The following is a 17,729-nucleotide window of genomic DNA, read 5'->3' on the forward strand; positions in this document are numbered from 1 at the left end:
CGTTTAATCAATTTCATCTCATTTGCATATTTCTATTTTGGGTTCCGTTGCAGAATGCGACATTGGAAAATATGCAGGTCTCGTACAAGTTATTGCTTCAGCCCTTTGACACCAGATTTATAGCAATCCTTAGTCGAGTTACATCAATCGTACTTAAAGATGCTCCACCGCCGACAAATAGTTTTTTTCACTATCAAAAACAGGAGCAGACGATTTAGTATTTTTTTTCAGTTACAAAATTTACTTACTTTACACCATTACCACCATTGAAAAGTTTAAGCTTCTAATTCTACGTCAAGTTAAAAATATAGAAAAGAATTAATTGCATCCCGAAAAAATTCCGACGCACTATATCCTATATGGAATGAAGTACTGATTGCGCATGACCAAAGCCAAAATGAATATATATATATATTATTTTTTTGTGTTAATCAGACGTACATACACACGATTGAACACCAATTATTGTTCAAATAATGAATATCATTTATGCTCTGTCGGCTGTGGAGCATCTTTAAAACTATAATAAAATAAAAATCATGACCAAAGATTTAACGTATATTAAAAAAAAAAAAAAAAAAAAAAGATGCTCCACCGCCGACAGAGCATAAATGATACTCATCATTTGAACAATAATTGGTGTTTAATCGTGTATATGTATGTCTAATTAACATAAAACATAATATGAAATAATTTGTTTTGCTTTTGGTGCATGCGCAATCAGTAATTCATTCCATATAGGATATAGTGCCAGGGAATTTTTTCGGGATGCAATTAATTATTTTTTATATTTTAAACTTTAAGTAAAATTAGAAGCTCAAACTTTTCAATGGTGGTAATGGTGTGAAGTGAGTAACTTTTGTAACTGAAGAAAAATACCAAATCGTCTGCTCCTGTTTTTGATAGTGAAAAAATACCATTTGTCAGCGGTGGAGCATCTTTAAATGACGCCTGAAAGTTTTAATCCTTTGTGACGTCACAGGCCAGCCAGCAGGAATGATTGTCATTTTTGATTATCGCTGTATCATGACACAATAGGTTATATTTGTATGCGCACGTCTAACATATACAACAAGGGTGTGTTCACGTATTGTCATATATTAATCACGTGGCGAAGATAATTTCATATCCTGTGTACAACAATATACAAAAAAAAATATCCTTGTTTGAAAATTTTAAAAATATGTATAATATTTGACTACAAAAATGTCTAAATGTTTACTTTAGAATTGTTTGTTTTCATTCCGAGCTAGTCATTAATTACAACGCAACGAAAATATATGAGTCAAGATTATGTTTTGATTTTATCGCAAAAGGTACTCATGCAGTGTGCTAGCTTTATATACTAATTATAACAGTCCAATATTCAGGGACAGTGCATGGATACCGATCAGACCCCTGACACGTCTGAACTCAATACTAACTAGTAACCATCTATCACACCGCTGTCATCTCGCTTAAAGCTCACTGCTACTTCCTTATGTTTGGGCTTTCTCTCGTGTACAGGTAAAGTGCGCAACTGTGTATTAGGTTTTGATTGACAGATCAAAATAATCCTCCGCTGAAAATGTAGTTCTCTATCTAATCTCGTGTTGATAAGTGTATTATGGATGTCATATTTGATTTGTCAGTCCACTACGTTGTAGATTAGTTTATTAGTGTGTTTGAGTACGAAACACTTCTGTAATGTTCATAATAATCCTGATAATATCTACCAGTATATCGGGCGTAGTAATATGTCACTAACTGTGTGGAGTACTGTTGACTCAGCCATGCGAAGGAGTGGCTAATCCAACGTTATAGTAAAACCGCTACATACCGTGTCTCATTCATAAAACCGCAGGGCAAGCGAGCGGTTGGCTTGTATTTATTCTGTTACTGAAATCTTGTGTTGTGTTTTCTCATATCTAACCACATATATGCATTTACCAACAGATCTAAACGGTCTTCGGCCGTTCCCGGATTCGCCTCACAACATGACCGAGGTTGTCCCGGGGGAGAGGACACTCAGTTCTGTGTTAAGTGACCACCCCGGGGAACTCGTACGGACCGGAAGTCCGAATTTCGTCTGCTCAGTTTTACCCTCCCATTGGCGATCTAACAAGACCCTCCCCGTGGCTTTTAAAGTCGTGTCTCTTGGGGAGGTAAAAGATGGTACAAGAGTGACCATTACTGCTGGCAATGATGAAAATTATTGCCCGGAATTACGGAATAGCACGGCTTATATGAAGCACCAAGTGGCCAAATTCAACGATCTTCGCTTCGTTGGGAGAAGCGGTCGAGGTGAGTAGGTACACATACACTTTACGTACATACGTAGATATACTTGATGAGTAACCCCAAAATCGGAAATTCCAGTTTTCCACTACTGGTGAACCTAGGAAAGGTTATCATTCAATGTATATTCTATTGTCTAGATTTTTTTTAGTTAAATATTTCAATTAAAACACAATCTATCATTTAAAAACAACTGTATAAAACTTGTTTACGAACATGTTATAAACACAGGTAAGCTCATTACCATATTCTTTGGCGTCATCGTAGGGACAACGACAATATGTTTGTCTTTTAGTGACGATAAATCAAATTTGTGACGTGTTTACTGTTTGTCACATCTTCATTAAAGAATGTTCGTCTGTTCATATTATGTAATATTATAGTTTGGCTACGTGCTAGTTGAATTGTGAATGGGCCCGATTTATCGTTTAAAGTACCCCGCACTATATTATACAAAGGTAATGTGAGTGGGCGTTTTTAACAATACGCGAAATAGGTTATGTAGTAGATATGCCCTTATATGGAAGATAAGTTGTAAGAAAAATCAATAGGTGGTGGTTAATGGTGGGAATGTAAACAATGCCATTGATAAAACTTACCTGTGACATTCCAGGGTTATTACACGTAAACCATCGATAGTACCAACTCCTAGTCAACTATCTGAACATAATGAATAATTTGCGAAAGTCATAAGAAATCTTTTATTTGAACTGAAGGATATTTTCAACAATATAACAAGTCGAATAAGCTACAATGTAATCCTAGGAGTATAATTATAATATATATTATCTTGCCAATAACATGGTATGATTCTTATTTTTCTTAAAATCCGAAAGGACAAAGCAATACATTAAAATTTCTATGAAACATCATGATACTCATGATTTTTTTGCTAAAGATAATAAAAACTGTCGTTTTAGGTTAACAATAATCTTGTAGATTGTTATCAAAATAGAACAACGGAAATAACTGTAAAAATAAAATCTAAACTAGCATTCGACTTATGGGTGGTTATATGAACAGGTGTAATATCAAATCGAATTTGAATTAAATTGAACAAAATAAAAAAAATTGTCTCTTCAAGTCACTATAAAAAAAATATGATCACAGACATACGATCAAAATTATGTTCCAAGTGCTGGTGGCCCATTTGAATGAATCTGCATTTGTATTTGGAATGGCAAAATATTCATCGATGCCTTTTAAAAATCAATTCAAATAAATTCTGTTCAATTCAAAATATCATATTTATCTGTATCAACACAAAATATAGTAAATCAAACACTAGTATGATTGAACAATGACGGATTTTAATCACGAATAACGATAATACAAGGCATAAAATAGGGGGAAAAGCAATGTGACAAAACTCGTTCTATATACGTGGAAAAAAACCATATTTCTCCACAAGCTATATAAAGGGTAATTACGGCTAAATCAGGAAAATGAACAAAGGCACTTGTAAACGTGCTCAGCATACTAATACACACTGACGTAAAATAGCATCTCTAATTATAAACCGTAATATAATATGTGCATATCCTAAAACAGTATGTTATAAAATTGCAATTGATTATATAATCGATTTTCTAAAAACTGATGAAATACATTTTAATGTTTTCTCTCGTGGTGTAAACCTTTACCCCAGGAAACAAAAAGACGGCCGATTTGGTCTGTGGTATAAACCACTATTACGCACGATCTCGTTTTAAAATGAGTTCTAACACCTAAGTATTACGACAAATGTTGACGTATTACAGAGTTTTATTTATGAATCCTTTTTTCGTTAGAAAGGTATTGAACTTCGCAAATAAAAAAAAAAAAAAAAACATTAAAAAACATTATTGTTACAATACCATACTATACGGGTTGTATTTGGAGAATTTTTATATCACCTAAATCTGAAAAAAGCGAGCGAGCTCATATTTTCACAGAATCATCCTATAAAAAGTAGAAAAATGAAAATTATGATGATAATAGACGATATCATTACTTGCAGTAAAAATGTATTCCATTAAGGCTGTATTCTGTGCCATACAAACCTGATAAAACGGACTAGATATTTGGTTGACGGACAAGTGGAATTAACATTTCACGGCGATATTAGTGTTTTGAAGATTAATTGGAAGTGTGTATAGAGTCTTTGTGTTACTGATACTGTTTATACCGAGAGCACACGTTGGTATTGTTAAGGACATTTTCTTTTCCTGACTTTACCGTTAACAGTTCCCGTTAATCAGTCGTCATATTTATTATCTTAGAAAAGATAAACACAGGTCTATCTACCGAACCCATCATTACCGTTTCCAATTGTGTATGATTTCCTCCTCTTGGTCCTCCCCTAAGTGTGACTTTGTGGCGCGGGCCGCAGCCCGGGGGAAGCCAAGTTTTGCCTGCATAATGCTGAATACCAAGTCTTTTGTCATACAACGCGACAGCATAATCAGACATTGTTACAGTGACGAAAATAATTTGGTGCAGCGGTTGTCAGACTGTATCATATGACCCGACGTTGAAAGGCATTAATGATACGCTGATGACTATAAGAAGTTGTGGCACCGTGTCTCAGACCTCGTTAGGGTAGCTGGCTTTGTGGGGACCATCTTGGTAGCGAACAGCGGTTGACTAGCCCAAGGCGATTCCACAAAGCCACCACACAACAGCACCCGATGTGACGAGGTAACCGCTGAGGCGCACCGCACCCGTCTAACGATCCATCCAGTCTCGACAAACCGTTATACCAAAACCTCAGTCGGAACATCACATAGCCGTGTATATAGAACCACAGACATACGAACGGCTTCTAATTGTCCTTGATAGTGTAAATACATTTGAAGAAATGAAACTAAAGTATTAAATAAAGAGATGTTCGTTTAAAAATTAGTGGTGCTTAAAATCGATAAACAGAGAGAAAATGTCACAGATAAAACACGTATTTTTTTTTAAATATATATCAACAAACAAATACAAACAATCTAACCATTGTAATCCAATACATTAGCATCCCTCCGTAACGACCAGTTCCGTGTAATGGCAGGCTTTGTTTCGCCAATGAATGATCGTGGACAGACCTTGCGTGCTAATTAACACTGTAAAGGTTAAAATATTTGCCCGATTAAGGATGGCCTTAAATCTCTCATCGGAATTGTTTTATATTACAAAGAACTTGGGAAGAGCAAGGCGTCGCCTCTGATGCAATCCATTTTGTGGGGCGATTATTTGATTTTACATGTCACCCCTGGAGGGATGGATGAGCGCTAGGTCTCAAATATGGTGGCAAAACTGGAGGGAGGCGAATGGGAGGGGTTTAGAAATGGCAACAAAATCAAGAGGGCGGATAGAATGGGGGAGGGCATTGGGGTGAAAAAGAGAGCTATCCAAACCAAGCTTAAGGTGTCTTCTAGACAATGTAATTATCGAGAAAAATGAACTGTCGCTCTGACCATTCATTGTAACAACGTGAAGGTTACCCAGATTTACAACTAGACCCATTCCGACAAATTGGCCCTTTCCCATATATGGACATTACGACGTGTTAATGCCGCTGGTTTGGCGACCCGTGTCACGGCATGGACTGCCAGCAAAACGCATTAGCCCGTCACAAAGAAATATGGTTTCATATTCACGCGCACTGCGTGCACAAAAACTGACACAGCTAGTTTATTGCAGTTAGGATTGGGGGAAATTATACGGGGACAACATTTTAATCCTCGTCACTTTAGTAGGGTCAGTACTATTAAAACAGTAAATGAAATGAAATTACGGTAAAATGGAGGCCAGGAGCTAGATATATTCCCAAACGTATTGGCATTAGTACGAATGTGTACAGTACAAGACCCAAGAATAAGACGGGGAACAATATTATTACTGCCACATCATGGTTAGGGATTGGGTCTTTACTGAATTCCTATATTTGTTCATTGTCTCCTTCGTTTTGTAATTCTTCGTCGTTTATTTTGACTAGGAAAGAGCTTCTGCTTGACAATCACAGTTTGCACGCACCCTCCCCAGGTGGCGCTCTACCAAAAAGCCATCAAGGTCACCGTTGATGGACCACGTGACCCAAGAAGCAAAATTAGTAAGTATTTCATTATGATGATTTTTTTATCATGCTTAAGTTAATTAGTTATTATATGAAAATATTGACATGATTATTTAATTAATGACTTACCATACCATTACCAAACCTATCTGCCCATCCAACGACACATGTATCGTGGTCATGAATTAACCTGGTGACCGACAGGAAAAAAAAACCCACAACCAAACCAATCCATATCTTGGTTTTCTAACAACAGATATTTCTAATAAGTAATCTTAGAAAATATGACAGGTTTTTGAAACAGTGTTTATTATGGAACAGTTTTTGCGTTTGAAAGGTGATAATCACCTCCTGTGTCTTTAGGACAATCCTTAGCAGCTGTGTTTTGTTTGGGTTTAATATTATAAACTTTTCGGTGTTCAGTCAACATCTATGGTAATATAAGGCTGCTATGACGATGAAGATGTGGAGAATGACTCCAAAGACCAATGTCAATGAAAAATGAGAACCTGATGTGTGTTGTTAAAATTCACTGATGTGGGAGGATTGTGTAAGAAACGTATGGACGAGAAGAAACGAGAGAACTGTAAAATCGCGGACAATCTCACAAATCTATGGCCGATCGAGTGATTAAGCTCGTTAGACTCATTAGCCATGTGTTACATGTTAAAATCCATTAAGTATGAAACACTACCCCAATTGTCACCATGGTCTCAGATCGGTGTTTTGGTGAGAGGTGAATTGTAAAACGGCTCTTGTCCCGTCTAATGGCGAGAAGGGTCTTCTTTCATTACGGGGGTTAACTTTTTCTGCTCCTTTGTTACCAATTTGAACACCGTTTTGTAATTGCCTAGGGTATGAGCGCCCAGGGGCGAATCATTAGTAGTCTCTCGTGGACTCCGACATTTTCTCAAGCAGTTCCAACCATTACCATGACAAAGAAGCTATCGATAACAGGCCCTTCTTTTGTTACGTAACGTAAGATGGTCCCCACTAACTCCCCTTACTGGTCGTATCCAAGCTACTCCAACATCTGCCCGCAATGTCTCCTAGGGAACGGCTTCTAACCCCGATCATGGCCAACCGATATCCTCGTAATGCTTGCATGTAATTCAGGGACAGCTATTAATTTCTTAATGAATACAACAAATTGGCCTTGTAAGATCAGAAAAGTGGTAATATTTCTCATGTTGGTGTAGATTATCATACATGGTGGTATCGTTTTCGTCACGGATCGTAATATTTATCGTGGTGGTGGTGGTGGTGGTAACGGTTTTCATGGTGTGGTATCACTTCCGTGGTCTCTGTGGTGACTGTGCATTTGTCGTACTGGTTACATTTTTCTTGTGGTATACATTTTCCCTGGCATAACTTTTATGATGATAATATGGAGTTGCATTAAAATCATTCCTGACGTCGTACGAGGCTTCACTGACGCTGACCTATAGAATTTCTTTCTCTGACGTCGTGGACAACGGTAGTGTACCAGACAACGTTATCATAACACATTCACATAATATCATTATTATCCTTAACGCAGTGACAGATCGTTAACAGCTATAGATGATGATCCGACACAGATTCAGCAGGTTGGGCATTATTCCTGCACGTGTCATTAAGATATTAGTAAAATACAGAAGAATATATTTATAGGTACACGTGCGTGCTACCTATCTCCTGCAAAACACTGACTTACGTATATTATACAATCGTACATCCGCATTTGTTTTTTTATCCGTAAACGCTTAATCAACGTCAGAAGTCAGAAAATGGCAGGCAACCTGTTTATACATGCCAATATAGTTTTGGGAGGAGGCATTATTTGATAAAGAACAATAGATTAACTGTAGTAAAATACGTGAAATAAATTATTAATATTTCATTTTAAGGGAGACTTATCCTCGCCGATGTATCTATTGTTATAAATTTCTCGCTCGAATTAAAAACTGTAGCAAATGTTCGCCTAAAATTCATTTTAATCGTTGTTGTGCATTTACTTTTTCTGTGACAAAGTGTGACGCAGAAAAGGAAATACCAGCTTTGGTCACGGTATGGCTCACTTCCTCTCAATCCCCGTATCACTAGCACACTGTATTTACGGCATATTTTACCGTAGTTTAAAATGCCACACATGAGTCAAGCCTAACCTATTGTAAAACAGTACTTACACTTGTACTTTAAAATTTAACTGCAGCTTAATTCCTCGCGAACTTCTAGAATGCATTTAGAATAATTTAATAATAAGACATTAGTTTAAGTAAACAAGCTGGTAATCTATGTTTTTACTTATCCAGACGAATTCCTAACGTGACTGGAATAACTATACACAATCTGTCCCACGTGATTACACACCTGTGAACCTATAAATGTAGAAACTATTTATGTTTTCGCTTGATAATTATCTTGATATCTTTTAAGGTATTTGCGATAATGTGATGTCACTTTAGATATATACAATTTGCTCTAAATGTAGAAAATATTTACTGCATTGTATTCAAACAATGCATTATACGTGTAACGTGTGGTTATTGTCAAAATCATCTCAAGTTTAATTTCTACAAACTTCGTCAGGAAAAATATCAATTGGATGTTTATGCGGCGACCCTCGTTGGGTAGGTTCTAGGTATTATCTGTAGGTATGTCGGTGGATTTTCTCCGGGTGCTCGGACTTTCTTTAAACCAATCAAATCTAGTACGTGCATTTTACATGGCAATTGTAAAAATATAAAAACGATATCAAACCAAAGAAATATTTTTTATGGCTATTTGACAGAAAATGATTGTCGGTAGCTATATAGTTTACAGATTACTACGGGTGACGTTTGTTGACGAGTGCCAACTTAGCGGATCGGAAGTAGCGGATAAGACTACCACTGTACTGGCCGTATTAATTATGGTCATGGTATTGTGAACAGGAATGTAACGCGAGGTCAAGGTCGGAGGTGTATAAAACCAACAAATTAATTCCCCATTGAATCTCATTTTAGCAAGGCGATTTGTAGCAGGATTAGGTTTTATTTACTGTTGCTCCACTCCTTCGAGCATGTTCACGTGTGTTTGGCCCCACTCCCCCGCTTCGACATTCATACAGGGACCTATATGTTACATGTATATGTCAGATCGCCATGTAAGGGTCTTTATGTGGTCAGTCCCAGGTAGGAGAAGGGTGTGTGGGAGGGTTATATATGGGAGGAGTCATCGTTATCACACTATGTCACTTTAGGGAGGGGTCACATCACATGGTGGGGTAAATGTCACAAAGAGGGGCGCACCAGCACATTGATGTGGGGGAGGGATCACAAATAAGGCGGGGGGTCATCGTCATAAAATCAATTCGGGTCAGGGAGGGGTCACACCAGCACGTGGTGTGGGGGAGGGAACACGCGGTCTAAAAGACCAACTGGCCGCCATGACTGGGACCCTAAGATTCTGATTATGTTCTAACCATGTTGCTAGTGTATAAAACATATTGTTGGAAATATTTATATGAATAAAATTGTTTTAGTTTTCTTCTTTATACAAAACAGGTGTTATTTATCAGAATGCGAAGCATGGGAGTGGGGTTTCCATAAAAGTGGATGTAAGCTAAGAAACTTTGTTGAAAGACTAACGGTGAAAACATTTAAACCCTTGGCATGCTAATATGTAATGCTAATACACGATTTACTTATATGTCCGTGTGCTTCCGAGAGTAGCATGATTTAAATCATTCCCCGCCCCTGGCGTTTACTTGTAGATAATCGGTCACATATTCCTCTTCCCAATGACCCCATACCTATCCGTTACCATACACATTTTTATTTTTTTTATGATCGTGATAATGACGAGTTTCCATTTAGCCTGATAAAGTTTATAATTATTGGTAGTATTCATTATAAAACTTAGATATACAATAAACAGACTTAAACGCCTACCTGTCTGAGATAGTGTGAAATGTACAATAACCTCTCTACACAGGTACGTGTTTCCCTGCAGCTATAGATTACAGACCTTGTGTGTTCCGGGTTTAACACATCCATCATGCCTGATCTCCGAGCCTCCGAACGTACATTAACCCCTCCCCTCTTCCCTTCAAAACGTCCCAATTTGAAAGATATTTCGTGTCATTTTAACTCACAACAAATCATAAATTTCGTATAGATATGACCACTGAATTCGTGGCTCTACGAGGCATTTCTGCACCACAACATACTAGCTCCCCTGAGCATCAACTTCAGCGTCCCCCGCCCGACTGTAGTGAGACAACTTATCAACACCTTTATGCACTCTAGATCTAGTGAGACATAATTACAAGACGTAAACATTTCCAGGAAAATTACCTACACTATACTAGAACTCCAGCAGACAGGGCCGTTCACGACAGAGCCTCGGGCAATCGTTAACATTTAAGTCCAATCTGGTATCAAACTAATTTCATACACATGTCCTGAACACGAAATTCAACGATTGCTAATTGTTCTAATATCACAGTCCTAAATATGATAGTTTGTTTGATGGCAGGACAGTGCGAGGTGGCATGGTGTGGTTTGTTGTCGAGGACTTTCGTGTTGTTTATACTAATTACACTTGCACTTCTATACATATGACGAATTCACTGTTAAATTGATTTAAATAGATCAAAATGAATGCATGTAATTTATTACACACATATATATATTGCACTATATTATTGCTAATAAACTATCCCTATCTGCATATTTCCTTTATACTCATATTTTCTTTATACTACCATTTCCTTACTCCTCATTATACTCATATTTTCTTTATACTACCATTTCCTTACTCCTCATTATACTCATATTTTCTTTATACTACCATTTCCTTACTCCTCATTATACTCATATTTCCTTTATACTACCATTTCCTTACTCCTCATTATACTCATATTTCCTTTATACTACCATTTCCTTACTCCTCATTATACTCATATTTCCTTTATACTACCATTTCCTTACTCCTCATTATACTCATATTTCCTTTATACTACCATTTCCTTACTCCTCATTATACTCATATTTCCTTTATACTACCATTTCCTTACTCCTCATTATACTCATATTTCCTTTATACTACCATTTCCTTACTCCTTATTATACTCATATTTCCTTTATACTACCATTTCCTCACTCCTCATTATACTCATATTTCCTTTATACTACCATTTCCTTACTCCATTATACTCATATTTCCTTTATACTACCATTTCCTATACTCCTCATTATACTCATATTTCCTTTATACTACCATTTCCTTACTCCTCATTATACTCATATTTCCTTTATACTACCATTTCCTTACTCCTCATTATACTCATATTTCCTTTATACTACCATTTCCTACTCCTCATTATACTCATATTTCCTTTATACTACCATTTCCTTACTCCTCATTATACTCATATTTCCTTTATACTATCATTTCCTTACTCCTCATTATACTCATATTTCCTTTATACTACCATTTCCTTACTCCTCATTATACTCATATTTCCTTTATACTACCATTTCCTTACTCCTCATTGTACTCATTCTTGCGTTCTCAAATTTTCGTTTCCAAAATTTCTCAGATAGCTATAATAAGTAAGTATGCATTTCATTAAATTAAGAAATGTAGTTATCGCAAAAATGGGTATGATATTATTCATTCTCTCTTTCAATCTTCTAACAATTGTTCTTTTGCCTTCCTATTCTTTAAATGTACTCCTTTTCTTATAATCTACTACCCTCTTTGTTGTGACGCTGTTGTCATGGTGTTGTCATGGTGTTGTACTGCTGTCCGCCTACGTTTCCATACTAACCAACTCCTCTCTTGTGTTCTTGAACTCAAGAATACCGACAATTTGTCTTCACAGAGCTACGAACAGATGACCGAAGAATCCATCGCCCCCTGGACATCCCAGAACGCAGTCCCTTTGACCCCCTTCAGAACAGCCGCTTCAGCCACTCACTCCCCGACTGGCAGATCCGTCGACCCAGCTCACATTTGTCCGACACATCAAATAGGGTTCTCCAGCCTTCCTCTGAAACAAATGGATACCACTCAGGTAACTTAACTATATTTTAACAGTAACCTTTATCAAACTGACAAGCAGACCTCTTTAACTTTTATGTAAGTAGATCCAACTCAAATAGTGCTTATATTCAGGTAACTACATATTGTAATTGTATAACACACGTTTGACATGTAAACATATATACACGTGTTATATGTTTCTTTCAATTTCTTATTCAGAACCTACAAAGAGAAGCAGTCCCTGGGGTACCGGATTTGAGCCCTACCCAGTCATAACGACACACGCCCCCGCCTACTCTCAGCCCCCACCACTTCCTGGCACTGGTACGTGTATATCTATACTATACTAGTACACAATGTAGTTAATTGTTCTAGCCTTGGCTATAAATTACGTGATTTATTTATTTATACAGTACATTTATATATGCGTATATAAAGTTTTGTCATAATTCACCTGTAATTGATCAGACTATTATCACCTTATTTATTACGCAAATTTCACGTGTATATTTGTAAATTCCAGGCCACCAGATCACACCGCCACCTCCAGCTATTGAATCTCATATACCGGACACTCTACTTACCGACTCCAGACTCCCATCTCTTCACAAGGGTTCAGCACCGCACCATGAAGTCATGGTCACATCTCATTCTCAGGAGCGCCCCCTGCCGGTAGTTGTACCGGACCCCCAGCGACCAGACATATCAGCGCTGGAACCCCGTCATTCCGAACCAAGAATGCCCCTGGATTCTCAACTACCGATAGTGTTGCCCCGTTATCCGGAATCTGTCCGGTTACAGGAACACCGGATATCGGAGACTCGGTTTACCGAAAGTACCAGTAGACATTTACTTACACATTCACACAGCGTTCAGCCATATCAGTCTACCAATTCCAACTTCGCCATATTGAGAGAAAGTCGCGACATTAATCCTCTTTCAGTTTCCCACAGTAACTACCCCATCATCACGGCCCAGGATCTCCTAGCCAGTATCAACCCCGCCACCACCATGGCGCCATCATACCTGCCCGGGTCCCCGTCGAGTGTGCTACCCACCAGTTTTCTCTACCCTCACCTGTACTCATCACCTCCTCAGATATCAAACCTTTTTCTGCCGTCAGGCGAGGTGAGGACGTACGAGATACTCGGCCAGCGATCCTCTGATATTCCAATGAGGGTAGATCGGCCTCTGACCCCCTCAAATAACAGACTACAAATCGAGGGACCCCCAAGGCCTGTGCTGCGCGATGAACAAGAAGAACAACGCTTGCGCATGGAAACATCAAGGAATGGTTTACATCCTATGGATGTCCACGTATCGGACACTAACAGGTCACCACCGAGATCAGCAGCGGACAATGTAAACCCGGACTCTACAGTGTGGCGGCCATACTGAGGCACCCCAACCAATGTATTCGGTTGTAACTTACACTTGAATTCCCTCAAAGTCACGTGGTTATTGCGATGGCTATCAGAGGTTTCAGTTTTGCAGTCACCTCTCAGGTGTAGTGCTTGATCTAATGGACTCTGGAGTCTTGACTGTTCTTGACTTGGCTGTTCCGGTAGGCTGTCGTGCTTTGGACTGTCCCTAGTCTGATTGACCCATGTGTCCTGGACTACCCCTAGTCTGGTGGCCTCTGGAGCCCTTTGTTGTCATGGACTGTCTGGTAGGTCCTAGAGCCACTTTAGTGCCGCGAACTGGCCCTGATCTGATGGAAAGCCTATTTAGTGCCCTTGACTAGTACTAGAACAAACTGTCGACACTTGCGCTGCCGTGATATTGGAAGGCAAATAAAATGTAGAACCTTGTTGAAGGCTACTTCTAATGAAAGTAAACGAGTGTAGCATTTTAGACGGATATTAAGTACTTGTTAGACAAGTAACACGATTGAAGGTTTTAGACAACGATGATAAGTATTATTTAAGAGTGTTTTGGGTGGCATTTGGACAGCACGTCTGATTGGATTTTTGACATATTGAATTGGGCGAGTGTAATACATGTAATGTCTGGTGGTCGGACAGGTGAGCGAATGAAGAGAGTTTTCCAGTCAGGAATGAAGAAGAATGTGTTTATAAAAGAGCGTGTTTTTAACGGTATGATGCTCATATCGGCGTACGGAGATATATTGCCATGGATATGATGTAGAAATAAAACGCAATGTTAGAGGGCAGTGCCAGTATTTGGACCATCTCAATTGGTCGTTTTTGTGATAGAATGCATAAACGCATTCTTCTGTTTTAAATATTCTATGAATAACCTTTTTTATTTTATTTTTTCTAACAGATCCTTTCAATTTTAAGTACATTTGTCAACAATGACTTTTTGAAAACATTTTACTTTGTATAGCTCGCAAAGTTGTGGTTTAGGATAGCAAACTGGCTGGATTTAACGTTGAAATTGACACAATCTTTGTTACAATTATTGCGAAAGCTTTATTGTTAAGGAACCGAAGTACGAACATGATACTTCAATGTGACTTTTGTGGTTTGCAGCTATACTATTTTATCTTTCTAAAGACATTTTCGATCTTTGCCATTTTGCCTTTGTCCCGCAATTTACACCGCCTTTCATTACACATTTAGGCGCGTTCGATTTGAAGATGTAGTGAATCAAAAGCTTGGGAATGACATCTGACGTCACTGCTGTTTGAGTTGGGTCCAAGCTTAGAGTTAATTCTCTATACCTGATTAAGGATGACTTAGATTTTGTATATGGATTTTAAAGTGTCTTTATTCCAGAAGTCAAGGCCTTAAACTATGACCCGGAAGCTTTATTTTTGTAAGGTCAATGTCATATGACCAATAAGTTTTAAGCTGCTACACGAATGGTGCTTTATTGTGACATTTGATGGATTTCAGTCATGCGCAGATAATATTTATTGTTACAACGTGTTTTGTTGTCTCAAACTTGATTTTTGATCTCAATTTCATTTGTGATTTGTTTTTTTGTCCTTTTTTCAACGATTTTTTATTGATGTATAAATTCCAGACTTTCGTAAAGTCTTTCTTTACGTGTTCCCTTGTCAAAATGCCTCCCTCTCATTCAAAATTGGCTGTGCCATGATTTTTAGAAATTTAGGAATATCTTTCGATTGGTTGATAAATGATACAGAATATTCCACTTATAAAAACTTCAGTATTTCATGATATTCATTTTTTTTACTAATGTCAATTTTTTCCTTTGAATTTAATTGCATGGAATATGTTTGTATTGTGTTATTTTTATTGGTAACTACTCTAATTAAGTGTCTAGCTCATGTGACATCTTCATAACGTCATTGTTTTGGTCGGATCATTTTTGTTGTTCCGGAAATCCATTTTTGAGAGGAGATGGTGCATTATGGGACAAATTCCAAGACATGTCTGCCATTGATGTTACCAGTCATCGTTCTATTTTTGTTTATTCTACGTACTTATATTTATGCTCCACATGCCATTAAATGTCAAATATAAAACAAAAAACTGTATTTTATTCATTTTGTTAGATAAAATATTTTGCTGAACAACTGAACACAAAAAGACTTCCGCTTCCCAAGGGAATTTACGGTCACCCGACTACATTAATACGACAAAATTTATAGGAATCGTTGGTACTGAAAGCAAAATGTATTTAATGGGAAGTCTTTTTCGGAAATGAAGAAGAACAATTATTCCTCCGGGTCAGCTGATCGACCTAGATTCGGTGATGTGTCCTTACGTTTCCCTCATTGGGCACACTAAGTTCGATTGGTACTGTTGTACTAACGCTTTACAACAACATTCATAGAAAACACACAAGATAGTCCGTTCACATGATTCATTTACCTTAGACACCTACACATAAACCTAGACCATATCGAATTAATGCTTGATAACTTTCGGATTTACATACAGACATGGGGTTACATACGGTGTTCGCAAGAACTCGGATTGACACCAACGATGGTAACAAATGACCGTATTGCAGTCTTACACTTTACAATGGCAGTTTAACATACGACACTAGCGCTGTCTACACGAAACGGTTTTATTTGACGCGGTCGGATTATGATATGACGTCTACTGATCACACCTTTTCACATTCTGGTCACGTTTCGTACGGGCACATGTAAAGCACGTGAAGACTGATGACGTAGTGTACCCGGCTAGTCAGAGATGCGGGTCTTTTAGCTGAATTAATGTATCGTTTACCTTGTTGGGTGCTGCATAGGAAGATCACTTCTGTTGTGATTTTGTACATTTTAATCGATTCAAGAATAATATTAGCTGTTTGTAGCGGCTTTTCTTACATTACATTGTGGACCTTCAATATGCAAAATTACACTCCCTAAAGACAGGTTGTACTAAATAAAATTTAGTCGAATTCGAAAGAGGTAGGTGTAATACACAAACCGCTGGCTGATACAATCATAGTTACCCCCATTTTACGTGAAAAATCGTCAATTACTTATATATGTTTATAGTTTCAGTGCTTTATCGTAAATTGAATGTATTTATATCAAGCGAAAATCAACGGATTGCAATAAATCAACTGTATTTTTGCCAACTTGTGATGTCTGTGTCCAAGGATATAAAACATATTGATGGAACCTCGAATCAGCCATTTATTAAAGAAATTGACATTCATCGTATTTCACATTTAGTAATCAACATTCGTTGTAAAGAGGCTGAGAGGAACCCTTGGTTCTGATCGGGCCGTCGTCCCGTCATCAGCCTGGGATTTATTACTGATCATTCAGATGATCATTCATTGTGCCTCTGTTTTTTGTAAAGAATTCAAATCACGAATAAAGTGTTTGATTTCTAACAGAAAATCTAAATAAAATAAATTATTGTACAATATCACACCTTGGCTCCTTTGATGTTGGCGCTATCGCCCAGCATCTTACAATCGGCGCAGGTGAAGGCTTTAAATCGAGAGCACGAATGACTAAACATGATACATTTACAGACAAAAAATACGCTTCCATTTTTATTTCATGAAACTGTCGATTTTTCCATAAAATTATTTAAATGTTACATTGATTAGAAACAAAATTATATCTGTTTTGACACCATGACCTTTGATTTTATAGCCCTCGTTATGGAGTATGACATTGTAGAGTGGAGTTTTGGGCGGGTTAATATCATTAGCTCTTTAACCCTGTTACAATCTTTACGTAAGGGGATATTTTGGCATCGAAGATCTGGATTGGTGACAATGTTTTGGTACATCATTAATTATCATTATCATAACCTACTAAGAACATTATATGCATTTTTCTTTTACATGTCCCCTTTTGGGAGCTCTAATAAATGCAGATGTTCGTGGAGTTTAATGATAGATTGTTGGATATAACATCACCTCGATCGCTCGACCGCCTCAAAAACTTCTCAAGTGTATTCAATGGAAATGACAGAAGTCTAATGTTTACTTA

The 17,729-nt window shown here is 37.6% G+C and overlaps 1 protein-coding gene across 3 annotated transcripts in view; it reads left to right on the plus strand.

Annotated features, from left to right (window-relative positions):
- The window catches only part of LOC138329581 (runt-related transcription factor 1-like), a 48,901-nt gene extending 33,106 nt beyond the window's left edge, over positions 1 to 15,795 (plus strand). The window contains exons 2-6 of one of the 3 annotated variants that reach the window (XM_069276683.1): positions 1,936 to 2,283; positions 6,242 to 6,355; positions 12,147 to 12,362; positions 12,551 to 12,655; positions 12,855 to 15,795. In XM_069276683.1, coding sequence (XP_069132784.1) covers positions 1,977 to 2,283; positions 6,242 to 6,355; positions 12,147 to 12,362; positions 12,551 to 12,655; positions 12,855 to 13,729 — 1,617 coding nt within the window. In that variant the 5' untranslated portion in view covers positions 1,936 to 1,976 and the 3' untranslated portion in view covers positions 13,730 to 15,795. Of the gene's footprint in view, positions 1 to 1,767; positions 2,284 to 6,241; positions 6,356 to 12,146; positions 12,363 to 12,550; positions 12,656 to 12,854 lie in introns of those variants that run through there. The other 2 variants (XM_069276667.1, XM_069276676.1) reach the window with 2 other exon arrangements.
- Positions 15,796 to 17,729: the final 1,934 nt, after the last annotated feature.

The sequence above is a fragment of the Argopecten irradians genome, chromosome 1 (genome assembly GCF_041381155.1).
Source record: "Argopecten irradians isolate NY chromosome 1, Ai_NY, whole genome shotgun sequence".
Lineage (NCBI taxonomy): Eukaryota > Metazoa > Mollusca > Bivalvia > Pectinida > Pectinidae > Argopecten > Argopecten irradians.